Here is a 16,853-nt window from a genome sequence, read left to right on the forward strand (position 1 = left end):
TTGGTATCTAAGCTTACCACTTGCACCTTTAAGAAGAATAAAGTTAGGCCGTGATAAGAAAGTGGAATTCCAAGTAGTTGTGAAGGTACATTAACATGTATGTTGTTGTCTTCCTAGTACATGAGAGATCCAAGGAATTTTGTGGGACGATAAACAACTTCTTCTCCATTCATTATTTTGCAAGTTGAATTATTTTTAAGCAGGAACAATTATTTGTCCTTCGGAAGAAGCAAATGAGAAAAACAAGCTCAGAATTAGCTTTAGTTTTAATTTATGCCCACTTCCCACTGCTATCAATTGGTTTTAAATAGCTCCCTTACCTAATCTGCTTCCCATCCATCCAGCATTCACTTCAGAAAATTAAACTGGTATGTCTCTGACGACGATCTTCTACTCTAATGTTTGTAACTCGCACTTCGAATTATAAGTTGGTAAAAGTATTTGGTACATCTACATGCTCTAGAATTTTGGTCTAATAGATTGATACTTTTGTTACTCTTTATTATTCTGCTATCTAACAAGATATATGGCAGCACTCTGTAGGTTTGATTGTTTTCCTTTCAAGAGTGAGTGAAGAATGGAGAAAGGAGGAAATCTTGCTGTTATACTTCTCCTCCTGGTTACATTAGGTTTTGTGCATGCAAGGCATGGTATTGAGCCAATATCGATGGAGCAAGGTAAATTAAATCAACAATCAACATTAATTACAAGTATTGTTCTGTTGTTGCATACTTCAAAAGTATATGCACGTTTAATGAAGGTCTTTATATGATACAGGGGTAGGCTTTCGTGAATCGGTCTTTTCAAGTAACAAGGGTCTAGATTTGATCAAAAAGTTTTCTCCTGAGGTGCGTAGAATGGCATGAACTACTGCATACTTTCTATTGTTATATACATTGCAAATTAATTTCTCTATTAGTGTGTATTCTGTTTTTTAAAGCAAACATGCTGCAATACTGAGTTCATTCTTCTTTATCAGGTAGATGAGAAGATTTGTTTAGAATGCCGAAAAGCAGTGAAAGATATCATCACTGAAGTAACAACGCCTAAAATGAGGGTAATAGTGTGATAGTTGATGAAATTTATACAAAAAAGTTTGATTGTGTTCTTACTCTTTTCCCTTTCTCTCACATTATCTATTACTCTACCTTCTACCAGTCAAAAATAATCAAGGTTATTCTTGCATACTGCGAAGAAGTCGATGAGGATGGACACCAAGTAAGCATTTTTGTTCTTCTCCTAAATTACCAAAATCTTGGCCATCACTAGAACAAGCTATTTATAGTTAATTTCTTCTTCTCCCCTTAATTTTGCAGTGCAAGAGAAACGTTCAGAAATATGTTCCTCTGATACTGGCGAAGCTTGACAAGATGAAAGCTAATGACTTGTGCCGCATGGTGGGAATTTGCGACGAAGGAGTATCACCAGCTAAAAGTATAGTAGGTTTTAACCAGTACTGAAGGAGTGATGTAGTGATCATTTGAAGCTCTCATTAATTATGTTTTGAATAATGGTTTCTTTTCCTTTTCTTTTCTGTTTTTGAGAGAGAGTGGGGTCGGCCTGCTTATGTTAATTCTATACGAATAATATTGTGATACAAGAACTATAGATTAAAGAAGTTACTATTGGAGACTAGCTTTGCAAGCCATATTCAAATTATATTGAAATTAAATCTTGAGGGATTTGCATCAAAATTGTTCCATGTGGAGTCATTGCTGCAAACTCTTACAGGCACTCATGATTTCAACAAAAAATAGACATGTATAATTGCAGATCAAGATTTATAGGTTATTGAACTAACGGTGATTTGGCTACTGCTGCAACATCGCAAAATTTATCACATATCGCAACTAGAATTATCAGCGGAATTAAGTTTACAAAGATAACAATATTATGATTAATCTTTACACTGAGATCTCCTATATGTTATGTAATACTGAAAAATTATGAAGACCAACGTGCTTCAAATCCTGTACTTTTCAATTGATTAGAGGAACTCATTGTCTGTTGGCATCATCTCGCAGATAAACTGAAGCAAGCAAGAAAATAACTGAAACTTCCCAGAGAAAAAAAATTATGATTATCCCTTACATAGAGATCCCCCATGTATTTTCTGACAAGGGTTGTCATGCCAATCAATGGCCGACACCGTACGTGTTGAATACGACACAACACGGCTGGTACGTTAAAGAAGAAGATAGAGGAGAAGAGAAAGAGAGAGAGGAAGATGTTAGAATTTTGGATGCTGGAACTGAACAACTAATAATTGGGTCATTGAGGAGGCGGGAGAAGTGAACTACAATCAAATGGCATCAATTGTAGCAACATGAGTTCTTCTATTTTCAAATTCTCTTTCTTCATTTGCATTCTTCTTTTGAAGCGAGAAAAATGGCATTGACTGTTCTATGCCAATCCCACCTAACCATAATAGTCAACCGGAGGTTTTAAGTATCGGCTGATAGATCCTTAAATATCAGCATCTGTTTTGATTTGAGATTGACGAAATAGTCAAATATACTGAATTTTCTATAGATTCACAAGAAAAAGTGGTAAGAAAACATAATAAATTTTGTTTCAAAGAGAGGAAGAAGAATCTATTATCCTAGTGTTGTTAATTTCAGAATTTTAATTAAAGTTAAAATTAGTAATTAAAGGAATTTAAAACTCAATTGTTAGTTTGTAACAGTTGCAACGATTATTTTAAAATAATTAATGGTATTTGAAATTTTAAAAAAATTCAAAAGGCCTTAAATACTTATAAATACCCCTTTATTTATGAGAAAATAATAATATAAAAAACATTTCCAAGTCAAATAGAAAGTTTTTTTTGGCTACTTTTTATCTTTCAATTTTTTCTTATATATTATTTTATTTAAATTAAAGGAGTACGGTTGTCACATAGACTGTGCTATCCGGCGATATAGTAATGAGGTTCTGGGTTATATCTTAGAGGAAAGAGAGGTTGGTAACCATGCATAAAGGCACCATTTTTCTTTAGGGTAATTATGCTTTGATGTGCCTCACATACTAGAGTTACTAAACTTTTTATTATTTATATAAATAATATTTATTTTATTTTTTTAAATATAAAACTAGATTTATTATGTACATGAATATTTTATTTTAAATATTTTAGAAATAAAAACTAACAATCTAAAGGAAAGATGACTCTTGTGGGGGTTCATGTACTTAATAATTTATTAGAAATATTATTGCATTTGAGGACTTATTTTCTGAAATATAAAATTTTAAATTATATGAATTAGACAATAATTTTTATAGTATCTTGGAAATCTAAAAAAAAAGTGTACTTATATTTCAAAACAGATCATAAACTATTATTTATCTTTTAATTCTTCAATTGCTGATTGTATATTTAATCTGCTATTTATAGAATTGTAATTACTAAAATTAGAAAAGTTCATAAATAGAACGTAATTCATAATCTGTTAGAAATTCTTAATATGTTTCTGACCTTATTATACAAAATGTAAGTTTGAAACATTTTATTATTCAAATGATAATATTTACATTTCGGATATTGAAAATTTTAAAATTAATGCTATAAAGTTAAAAACAGACGCCATTTATGAAAGATTTTCAGTTTTTTGAAAATCAATTTAAATTCATTCTATTTTAATGCCGTAGACACTTCTTTTATTGCTTTTTAATGCAATTAGGAAGTTTACATTTTAGTCGTAAGAATTTTAGCAAGTTATAAAATAGTTCTTATGCTATATAGAAATTTATGATTTTCTATTCTTGGACGTATACTTGACTAAAATATTGTTGGTATTATTATACCTCCATTTAGAATATTTTCATAAAATAATTGTGATTAATTATTATTTCGAAAAAAAAATAGTTTGTGAAATTCATTCATGCAATGCATATTGGATAAATGATCATATTTACCTAAAATAAATTTTTCTCCTGATTTATTTGAAAGGTTTTAGTTAATACATCAACAACTGATTTGAATTCAGATATAATAATTACAAGAATATTAAATCTTGTCGGAATTCAAATAAATTTTGAATCCAAACCGAATAAACCAAAAATTTAATAAAAGAAGATATTTTGAATATGTTCTAGTAAAGAGATTTGTTTATTTAATTGACTCATTGATGTACTCATTTAAAGTTGTGTACTCTTATCATGTTGAATTTTTATTTTAGACCTTACTATTCTGAAATTTGTCTATATTGAACAGAAAAAAAAATAATTGTTTTGAGTTTAAAACCAGTATTTATTGAAATTACTTTTAAATCATTTTTTACAAGTAGATAGCATATATATAGTTGCGGTTTTTAATCTTGCATTTGAATTATATTTCAAATAAATTGCTGACTGAATTTATAGTTTAAACACTGGATTTTAATTATTTATGATTTAATCGATACAAGTGTTAATGCAAACATACTTATAATATATCTTTTCTGCAGTTTTCAAAATATCATAATTTTGGTATTCACATAACGATTTAAGAAATGGGTGAAATTATGAGAACCCTTTTGATAGAAAAACCCTTTTGTTTGTAACATATTACATTCTAGTCCCTTAAATGTTTAATTTTAGTAATAAATTTAATGCGAATGTTTTTATTTAATATGTTAATTCTTAAATATAAGAATTAAGATTCCATGTTGGACATGTTTTATATTTGAATAAATCTTATTCTTAAATATAGAGTAGAATATGGGGGTGTTAAATGTTAAATATTATTTTGCTATATGATAGTAAAATATTAAGCATGTTTATGAAAAATAGCGTGTGCTATTCATTTAATTACTATTAATGATAATTACATACTTCAATGTATATATAAAAAAATGAGAATAAAATTGTATATATTAAAGTGCATGATATATGTAATATAGTATGTGAAATACTTTCTTTTATAGTTAACAATAAAATTATTGAAGTGCTATAAAAGTTAAATGTGATTATTTAAATCACTATTATACATGCATACTTGATAATTATCATCATGCAATACATGAAATTATTTATAAATGTGGGGGTTGTGAACTCCATATTAAAATTTTAAATTCTAAAGACTTTTATATTGACATGTCATGCAAGTTAATTACTTGTAAAGACAAAATAGCCTTAAAAAGAGACGAGGTCATAAGACTAGCATTGCTACAAGATTTTCATCGAGGAGGATAGTAAACCTCATAATTGTCCCAACAGTGAATTCCTACAACATGATTAGATTTATTCAAAAGTGAAGTTGGGTAGAAACAAAACGGTTAATGAACATAGTGAAGAGCACTTATTATTTTTCCTATCCCTATGGTGAAGTGCTTTATGTGACGACCAAATTGAGTTAATCTCTTAAAGAGTCCAATGTAGTTATTATTTTTTGAGATGTGTGTTCCATTAGAGACACTTTTTGAGGATTCATCTAAGTGAGAGCTATTGTGATGTCACAACTATAGGACTTGGGTAAATCCCTAGTAACTCTCATAAATTCAAGGTAAGTACATGGCTATAAATAACATGACCCTGCACGAGAACAAAGTACTTTTCCTACCATTGATCCTCAATCTAATATAATTATTGCAAAGTGCAACTTCAAACCATAAGGTACTTAGCACTGATAGATAATAGAAAAGTTCGATATGATAAACTCAGATGTTGCAAGAAATTTAAAAGTTTTGTAACAGTAGTCATTTTAAAATGATTAATGGGCTAAATTTATTTGGGGGCTACAAATTTTGAAGAAGTTCAAAAGGCCTCAAATACTTATAAATACCCCTTTGTTCATGAGAAAATAATAATATAAAAAAAATTCAAGCCAAATAGAAAGTTTTTTTTAGCAACTTTTATCTTTCAATTTTCTCTTATATATTATTTTATTCAAATTGGAGGAGTGCGGTTCTCACATAGAAATATCAAAAGATTGTACTATCTGATGATGTGGGAATGAAGTTCTGAGTTGTACCTTGGAGGAAAGAGAGGCGGGTAACTTTTCATAGAGGTGCCACTTTCCTTTAGAGTAGTTACGCTTCGGTGTACCTCACAAGCCAGAATTTCTTAACTTTTTATTATTATTTATATTAGATAATATTTATTTTATTTTTCTAAAATACAAAACTAGATTTATTTTGTACATAAATATTTTATTTTATAGTTTCTAGAAATAAAAACTAACACTTAGATTTCTCAGTCGGCCTAACTTGAATCTCCACTTGATGATGAATTTGAAAAGGAATAGAGAAAGGTAATATTTAAAACGACAAGAAAGAGCTCTAAGAACGGATGGCTATTTCCAACCTCATTCGCTTAGAAATATCGAGAGATTATCAAATATGACCTAACCAAAATTTTTATTCGACTATCAATAGAGGACCTCTCCCTTAAAGTCAGGGCAAAGCTTTTATTGTTCTTATCTCTTTACAAAGAGAATTTTGCATTAAGCAATTCAGACTAATTAACTTTGGTTGGCCCAAGGGCGTAGGGGAGGGGGTCGTGGGTTAGGAGGTACCATTATGGTTTGGCTAATGCCTAAGATGCTCCTCAAGGTTTATTTCTTATGAATTTTACTATGCACTAAAAGATATACAACACTAGTTTAGCTAAGGTGTAAGCAACATTTACATAAGATATTTATCCCCTAAAATCATTTTTCTCAAAATAACATATGTTTTGAGTAAAAATGTCGGCCAACGTCTTCAAAAGATTTACTCGATCTCTCACCTACCAACAACGAAGATTTTTTTCACTTTCTTCACAAATCAAATCAACATGATAAACATACTCAAGGTATGTAATAACTCCCAATAAGTTTAATGTACAAATAAATCTCATTAAGAAAAAGAAGAGAGAAAAAAATTTGTCAAGTAGAAACTTCTCTTCTTCTCCAATATGTGTTGAACTTTTATTTTTTTTGTTATATTTTGTATCCTTTGATTTGTATTTTAAACTCTCTCTTCAACATGAGATATGGACCTCCTTTTATAGGCTTAAGAATGTTCTTCTCTATTAGAAATAATATGAAATAATGAAATGTTTGCAAAGCACTTAATGTGTGTACATTTTGATCAAACTTTTTTCTCTACCTTATAGCACCTTGTTGATAACTAAAGTGGTCAAATTAGACTTTACCACATGATAAATTGAAGATCTTTAAGTTGTCTTTCTAATCTTACATGAATTATATCAAAAAGATATTTGTTTGAAAAGTTATGGCTATAAGAGAAAGAGTAAACTATGTTCAAAAATGTATATGCCCAAAACATAGGTAATGTCTGAATTTCAAAATATTTGTATATAAAAGTTATAGAATATCATATTTATCAAATTACTGTAAGAAAATTATAAATAAAAAAAATTGGACAGGTGTCAAGAATCTATTTGCTAGAAATACAGTTTTGTAATATCTAAATTGGGACATAAGTTTGAAAACTAAAACCTTAAAATTAAAAATCATATTATATAACAAAGATATAGATAAATGAGTTTTCTTTTCAGATTAAAATGAATTACAATAATATCATATAAAAATTAAAAGTTATGCCCAAAATCCTAACACATGGTCAAAATTTTTAACTTTTACATTAAAAAGAAAATGTTTCTCAATCACTATTTTAACTTGTTTGATATAATCAAAATAATGTAGCTAATTCATTTGTTTATTATCATCAAAATCAAATACTAAACAATCAAAATCATAGGGTTAGCAAACCTAATCGAACTATTCCTTCAAACTCCTTAAGTTTTAGTGAATAGTGATAACTTACTATTTTCAATTTGGTTCTCTCCTCAATCTCCTTATTCTTCAATTCTATCTTCTGGGTTCCTATGGCTAGACTTGCAAAGGTTGACTCAATTGACATTTCTATGGAAAGATCTTGATTAAAAGGTTTTGTTGTCTTGTAAGATTGGAATAAGGTATTTGGCGATATTGTTTTCAAGAGAAAATAATAGAAACCAATTATGTGAAAAGGAGAAGAATGTATAAGAGAGAACATGGTGAGAGGAAAATACAACTAAATGTTACAGAGATACGAGAAAATAGGGAAAGGGGTCTTGCTCCTAGTCAGGAAGGCTCTCACACTTCCTATAAAGCCCTAACAGCTCCAATAAAAACATGGAAATAGTAAGAACTGAATGACAAAAAATGTATTTTTACGTTCCCTCTAGATCTTTCACCAAATAACCTCCATCAACATGTACACGCCCAAATAGAAGCGGGTGTCAGTAGTCCTCCAGGATTGAAGTGGTTTGACCAAGATGACAACTAAGATGCAATCCCAAGACGAGAAGTGAGAGTAACAGTAATCTCGTTGGCATAGGCACAATGAATGAATAAAAAAATTAGATAATTTTATTTTCACCTCGTGAAATATCACTCATTTCTACATTGATCCCCTAAATTCTTTTTAGATATACACTAATCCCTTAAACTATCAAAAATACCTCACCCCCTGACACTATTAATAGAATTGATGAATTGATAAAATTACCTCTCCACTTATAATGACGAGATAATTAAGTGGCTTAACTAATATATTATATTTTAATTTTTTTAATTCCTTCATTACCCTCTCCTTCTGCCTTAATCCCCCTTTTAAACAATCCTTCTTTCCTCTCCTCTATGACCACATCCCACCTCATCATCGATTTCATCTCCGTCGTTTGATCCCTCCCTCCTCCTCCCCAATTGCTCTTGCGACCTCTTCGGCAACGTCGGGCTCAAAGAAGAGGGCAATGGCAATGTTGGGCTCAAAGAAGAGGGATGCTGGGCTTGAAGAAGAGGGTGTAAGGCATTTGGAGAAAGAGAGCTCGATGACGAAGGTGACGGTGACAACAAGCTCAGAGAAGAGAGCAACGAGGATGCCAGGCTTGGAGAGGAGGGCGACGGGGAAGGGAATGAGGGCGGCAATACGCACTAAGCATTTTGTAATGCCCTCGCCCAACACGGGCACGTGCATGCCCACGCACCCATACGACACGTACGGGGCACGCGATAGGTGGGCGGGGCCCGTCACACACAAATACACTCTTATGCCTATATAATCATGACATCATCAAATAAAACCTGCTAACATATCCATACTCACATAATCTATTACCAAATAAATCATACTATTATCTAAATAAACCTGTTAACATATGAACATCCAAGTCCACAATAATATACACTTAACCACTATAGAATTTAGCAAGGCCCACACAAGCCACGACAAATCATCAAGATGTAACTAAAATAACTGATACATAAGTACACTATAATCTGACATATATTATACAAATCATTGTGTGAAACAATAAAGTATGAATATAACAAACTACAATACAACTCAATTTCTATACAAATTATCATCTATGACGTCTCGCACTTATAGCTCACCTCGTCATCCTAAAATATCTTATCAGGTTATCTCAAGTCACTTTCACGTACTCCATATCTGAGGGGGGTTAGAAAAGAAATAAAGAGGGTCATGAGCAAAATGCTTAGTGAATAAACTTTACCCTGAATTAGTAATGCCAAATATAAATTAAATTATGTACTAGATAATGAATCACGCAAGAGTATTATGTCATGAATGAGTATATGAATGTATCATTAATACTATATAAATAAAATATAGATATGATGTCACAACTTATCAAAGTTTATAATTCTCAATAATATATAAATAATCTCTATGTCATACTATCATCATAACTCTCTTTCATATATGACACATATGATGCATTCCAACTATGATTATGCTATGATATCAAATGCAACTACATATGATGTATATTGACCACTCGATAATTAGATATATTAGATGATAATAAAATTATATGCATTTCTCAACATCTCAATCATCAATCCACCACGCTTCCGATCACCTTGTCCTTAAGGTGTCTATGGTGGTTGAAGCAAGTTTAAGATAAGCACGCAACCTCCTCAATGTGGCATCTCTATCTATAAATGCTAAGTCCACTTTCCTTCGATCTGCAGATGCCACTAAATCATAAGCGCGTAACGTTGGAGCTATGCGTCCATACACCACCTCAAATGGAGTCACGCTAATGCTGCTATGGAAGGCGGTGTTATAAGATCACTCTATCCATGGTAAAAACTCCAACCATCGTCTCAGCATCTCTCCCACAAAGCACCTCAAATACTGCTCAATGCCTCGATTAACCACCTCTGTTTCATCGTCCGTTTATAGATGGTAGGCCGAACTGAAGTCCAATCGAGTCCCCTGCAATCTGAAAAACTCCGTCCAAAAGTCGCTCATAAATACACGATCACGATCCGAGACAATCGTGCGTGGCATACCATGTAACCGAGCAACATCTCTAGTAAAAATTTTAGCCATCGACTTGGTTGAAAACGGATGTGACAATGCCAAAAAGTGCGCATACTTGCGCAATCTATCAATCACCACAAAGATAACAGATTAACCACATACCAACGGAAGACCCTCTATGAAATTCATAGAAATGTCCTCCCAAACACGACCCGGTATATGTAAAGGCTGTAGTAATCCGGCCGATTTCAATATGGTTGCCTTAGCCCTTTGACAGACTTCGCAAGCACGAACAAAACTCCTCACATTCCGCCTCAATCCTAGCCACGTGCAACTCTGAGATATCTACCTATAAGTCCTCAAGACACCCTTATGACTAGCCTCTGGAGTTTGGTGAAAGTGCTCTAATAATTTCTACCGTAATCCATCATTTGCGGGCACTCGAATGTATTCGTAGTTCAGTAGTAAACCGCTTCAATTCTATAACTCTAGATGGCGCTCCGGATCATCCATCACCTCCTGCAACAATCTCAAAGTATCTGGGTCAGATGTACATGCATACCTCAACTCATCAAGGAAGAGAAAGGTAAGAGATGAATAGGCTATAAGCTCGGCGGTATCGGGTTGGCGTGATAGTGCATCCGCCGCTCTATTTTCCGTTCCCTTCTTGTATTGGATTTCATAATCATACCCCAGTAATTTTATGACCTATCACTACTATGCTGGAGTGTGTATACGCTGTCCCATAAAGTATGGAAGGCTCCTTTAATCGGTTCGGATAATGAATCGTCTACCGATCAAATAAGACCTCCACTTTATAACCGCATGCATAAATGCCAACATCTCTCTCTCGTAAGTCGATAATTGCTGAGATTTTTGTGATAAAGCCTTGCTAAGATAGGCAATAGGACGTCCTTCTTGCATTAATACAGCTCCTATGCCAACACCCGACGTATCACATTCCACAATGAACTCTTTGGTGAAGTCTAGTAGTGCTAAAACGGGTGCTGTCGTCATTACTGTTTTCAAATTTTCAAAGGCTATAATGGCTTGATCCGTCCATCTAAAAGAGTCCTTTTTCAACAAATCCAGCGATGAAGCGTCGATAATATCCGGTTAGCCCCAAAAATCCTCTTAATCCGATGGTAGTAGTAGAAACAGACCAAGCAATCATACATACAACCTTTTGAGGATCCGCCGCTACACTATTTGTTGAAATGATGTGGCCTAAATACTCCACTTATGGTACTCCCCATAGGCACTTGGACTTCTTGATCTACAATTGGTTTTGCTTCAACAAGTTCAGCACGTCCTCCAAATGCTGCGAATGCTCTAATTCAGTCCTGCTATACACCAAAATATCATCAACAAATACCAAAACATACCTTCACAAGAGAGGCCGAAATATATCATTCATGAGGCCTTGAAAGGTAGCTGGAGTATTGGTGAGACCAAAAGGCTTCACCCAGAACTCGTAATGCCCATCCGGAGTCCGAAATGCATTTTTGTACACATCCGCCGGATGAATTCTAATTTGATGATACCCGGCCCTCAACTCAACTCAAGCTTACTAAATATAGTCGCCCTTGCAAGCTCGTCCAGCAACTCCTCGATAACTGGAATGGGATACCGGTCCTTGACGGTAATAGCATTTAGTGCCCGATAGTCAACACAAAAATGTCATATTCTATCCCTTTTTTTGCACTAATAGCATGGGGGATGAGTATGACCTTTAACTTGGTTGAATGAGGTCTTGCTTCAACATCTCGGCTACCTTCTTTGAGATAACTTATTTTTGCACATGTGGATACCGATATGGCCTCACGTTCGTCGGTGTAGCCCCGGGTATAATTTCTATGTGATGGTCCGCTGCTCTCCTCGGTGGCAACTGTTGTGGTTTCTCAAACAGTCCAGAAAAGTTATCTAATAAATTAGACAATTCAATAGTAGCACCTGGACTCATTTGAGACTCCTCTCCTGCTGGTCCTAACTGAAGAAGATAGGCCAAATCATACGCACAAGGCAGCCCCTCCATAGGCTGCATCACAGGAATCGGTGAAGACCGAACATCATCAAGCCGCACATCTTTGTTTCCTTGTTTATATTTCATCCACATGCTCCGGAAATTAAATATGACGGGTCCCAAACTCTGTAACCACTGAGCACCCAAGACAATGTCCACTCCTCACAGCCCCAACAGATACAAGTCCATAATAATGTCATGTCCTTGTATCCGTATACCGATCCGGCGACACAAGCTCTCCGTCGTAAGTTTTGTGCTGTTTCCAATAGCAACGACAAATCCTGTGGTGGATTCGGCATCCAAACCCAATCTCCTTACTAACCTCTCGTCTAGAAAGTTGTGTGTACTCCCTGAATCGATGAGAATGTGCACACAATGTTTTCTAACAAGTCCGTCTACTTGTAACGTCTTCGGCGTGAAAGTACCCAAATATGCATGTATCGATATTTCAGCTTGGATATCTTCTTCCACGCCCTACTCAACGGCCTCCTCATGGGTTTCCTCTAGACACTCTCATCATCAACAACCTCATCATCTTCCTCAAGACCATCGATAAGCATCACATTCCCGAGTGATTTAGAACACCGATGATTCGGGGTGAAACGCTCATCACATCGAAAGCAAAGACCCTTCGCTCTTCGCTCCTCCAACTGAGATGGTGTGTGAGTTCGAATGGGTGGTGGTGGGGGGGGGGGGGGGGGGGGGGGGGTCTAGTGTCTCTTCTAACATCTGAAGAAGGTCTCAAAGGTGGTCATGGTCTAGTACTCGTAGCCACTGTTTTTGAAACCGCAGAATTTCCAACCGGCGTTCTAGGTGAAAACCACCCATCTCGGTTGCCCCAATTGGTTTCCACTGCCATTTTTAGAGCCCTATGCTTTTGTTCCATCCTCACAACCTTCTCAAAGGCCTCCTCAAGAGTAGTAGGACATAGAGCACAAACATCCGCCTGAATCTCATCCCGCAGCCCCGAAATAAATGTGCTCATCAATGTCGTTTAGGCTACGATGGCTCACAACGACTACTTACTCTTTCAAACTTAGCTTGGTACTCTAATACGGTTGTCCTCTGAACCATCTTGTTTAATGTGGCAGCAAAATCTTTATATACTACTATCCCAAATTTGCGTGTAATCCTCCTACAAAACTCAACCCATTTGGTAAATCCACATCTACGAATAACCAATCTATACCAATGTAATGCCGTTCCTTGGAGGTGAAAGCTTGCTATCTGGACTTTTGCATCTTTCACTGTACCTTGGCAATCAAAATATTGTTCAACTTAAAACACCCGATCCGTTGGATCATCGCCTTGGAGCTAAAGAAAGGCTACGCTAATATTCCTTTAAGATCTGAATTTATTACAGAAAATCAGTCCGCGCAACCGTGAGAAAATATTTATTAGATATTCTCTGATAGTCAAAAAATTATGAAACTAATTGGGTTGGATCCGTGACTTCCTTATCTACAACTTTCCTATTAACTTCCTTTGCATATTCTAACTGTAGCAGGGACGTAAATAGTGAATAGCGTGGGTGATGGTGGTGATGACGGGTGGAGTGGATGTCGGGGTTATGTATGAGTATGGAAATGAGGGTAGATTGTGGATGTGATTAAGGGAAGTAGACGAAATAAACAAAGTGGTCAAGATCCCAAAGAAGAGGGGTGACTCAACAAACGAGGAAGATTTGAAGCGAGGGGAAACCTTGCCAACAGTACATGTGGAAGGATGGTGAAGAGGGAGGAGGGAGGAGTCTAGAGAGAAGATAGGAGGCAAGAAATCAAGAATCCAATAGCTTAATAAAGTTAGCTGTCATCCACATATTTATAAAGGCTAGCCAACAAGTCCTAAAACAATATGAAACCCTAAGAAACCAACTAACCAGTCTTCCTTATCTTCTCCGATTAACTCTCAAATTAAACTTCATTTTGTCCCATATATATTTCGAATCCAGAGAAGTCATGAATATCAACATTGTATATCTAGAGTTTGGAGACCTTATCCAACTAGTTTGATATTATTTGGATATGTGTAGAATATTCTACCAATATTTTCGCAAAACTACGTAAAGTTGGATTTAGCTAATTAAATAAAATCTTAACCTACTAAGACTCTAACTAAACCAAATAACCAGATAAGATAATTAGACTCAATCCATTAAGCCTAATCTCCCTTTGATGTGATCCAATCTGATCCAGTTCATATTAGCCTCTATATATATGTGGAGGAAACTCTAATTGGAATATGATGATGATCATGTTATTGGAATTGGCTTTAACATTATCTCCTTCTCTACTTGACTCTAGCCATTGGCGCCCTCTCCTACCGCCCTTCTTTCACTGCCCAAGTCTTTGGTCGGCCTCTTCTAGTCTCTAACCACCCTCTTCCACAACAACTTTCCCCCCTTTCACACCAAGAACTAAACCTAGCATCTATCTAGCCATTGGAGGGCTATCAAGCTAGGATCTAAGTTTCAGAACCGTTGCGGATCGGATTAGGCCGGTTCATAACATAATATTATCCCTAATATTGGGTAGAATGGTAAATACATATTATCTCTAGAACATTCAAAATATTTAATTCATGATTATCTTTTTAGACAAATTATGGCACTAACCTAAATGTACTCATCAACATTTGATATCCCCATAAAATTTAGGCAATAGTACAAACTCTCTTATTTATAAGTGCATTACACATATGTTTAAACCATTACTAAACAAATCAATATTAAAAGATCACACCTATCCATATACGACTACATTCTTCAAAATAGCATACAACACATCTAATCCAACCTGTTAATATTAATTATAATGCAACATCAAGCAAATTTATACACCCTTCTGATTCTCCACATTATCTTCCTTCTTAATCTACAATATCTAAAAAGTTAAATTCATAGTACCTCAAGAAACATACATGATAAAATTTATAATGATCTTTCTATCAATAATTTTCTGTATCCAAATTATTTATTCCTCGATTCACATAATTCTAGTTTAATTATTATCTATTTAATTACTATCACTACTAGTATATCCATCAAAATATCACTTAATGATAATGATATTCAGATCCAAAGACTATCTACTGAGTTCTACTAAGTAATCCGATAATCTCTTCAATATTTCGATAGATATAATACTCAATTCATAATATTAATCCATTGCCACACAACTATTTACTAATCCATCGTATTTGACCTTTAAGAATACATAAACATAACTTAGACAAATTCACAAAAATATTGTAAATAAACTAAAGCTACTAAGGTTAATCTCCCAAATTGGTCATGCTATTATGATCTGCCAATAAAATAATTGCTAATTCATATAGATTAGAAGACATCCAAAAATATAAATTACAATCTTACTAGTATATCTTTCATTTCACCTTAGATCAACACATATTCTTAACTTTGCAATTCATTAAATGATTAAATTTCTCAAGCTATAATGGAACTAATCATGAAATTATTATCTCTCAATCAAATATCTTTATCTTAAGACTCAAACGCAGACCTATAAGTCTTTGTAATTATTAAGATCAATCTCATATCTAAAAGGCTCGCTCAATAACCTCTAATAATAATTGAACATGTAAGCCAATGATTAAATAAATGCTAATATAATCACTTTCTATGCATCATTATCTGTTTATCATCTAATAGTATAATAAACATCTATTAATACACTGTATATGAAATATTATAGTCTTTTGTAATTCTTTTATTACTGTCCTATGAAGCAATTAGTTCAACTTCCAAATCATCTATCAATCATAATAAATAATCATATCTATAAGCTCTATGAATAACTCTATCAAGTTATCTCTCCAATTAGCACTCGCAAAACAACTAACATGTCAAAGCACATATCTCAATTTAATATCTCTGATTAAAAATCAACATATCTCATTTCTAATTAAATCACTTACACCTCATACTCCTCAAGAGTTCCAACTTAATATTCTATCACATCCTCTATACAAAGTCCACAACATATATTGAACAATTTAATTTTATAGCATTGCTCAAAATTATTCTACAACATCATCAATACCACATAATAACTGTAAATCGATATAAGTCTACATATTTTCGACTCAAATCCCACGTTATCAAAAGCACACAATCAACATGTTATAAAATTATTATCCTCTATATTAATGTTAAAACTAAATCGGTAAAGCATTTTTCACTATCATACAAGGTATATCAATAATGCTACCATTTTAGCAAAATACTATCACCCTATATGGTTCATTTCATTCTCATTCTTTCCATCTAATCATATTCACATAATTAGCAACTTTTAAACTAAACCAACTTTCATGTCATCTAGAAGTATATATATTAAGTCTCAATTACGGAAATCATTCATAATCCAACAACTGTATCCATGTCATATATCCTATGCTCATTACCTGATTTGGTAATCATCAAGTTAAGAATTTAAAAGAAACATTAATCCTCTAGCAATATTATTGGACAAACATATCCTATTAAGGCACATATTTGTTAGTACGATCAAAACTTACCTGTATCTTGCAAAAACAATCTATCACACCAA

The 16,853-nt window shown here is 33.7% G+C and overlaps 1 protein-coding gene across 2 annotated transcripts; it reads left to right on the forward strand.

Moving 5' to 3' along the window:
* Positions 1-208: 208 nt before the first annotated feature.
* On the forward strand, positions 209-1,630 carry LOC140759387 (uncharacterized). 2 transcript variants are annotated; one of them, XM_073095933.1, is made up of 6 exons: positions 209-368; positions 534-677; positions 778-848; positions 980-1,057; positions 1,159-1,218; positions 1,317-1,630. In XM_073095933.1, the coding sequence occupies exons 2-6, from the start codon at positions 578-580 to the stop codon at positions 1,458-1,460; spliced, it is 453 nt and encodes a 150-aa protein (XP_072952034.1). In that variant the 5' UTR covers positions 209-368; positions 534-577; the 3' UTR covers positions 1,461-1,630. The 2 variants fall into 2 exon arrangements, with proteins under 2 accessions (XP_072952034.1, XP_072952035.1); XM_073095934.1 differs by having other exon boundaries at positions 217-368; positions 544-677.
* The last annotated feature ends 15,223 nt before the right edge of the window (positions 1,631-16,853 follow it).

Source organism: Typha angustifolia, chromosome 4, assembly GCF_048772165.1.
Source record: "Typha angustifolia cultivar Huaian chromosome 4, ASM4877216v1, whole genome shotgun sequence".
Classification (NCBI taxonomy): domain Eukaryota; kingdom Viridiplantae; phylum Streptophyta; class Magnoliopsida; order Poales; family Typhaceae; genus Typha; species Typha angustifolia.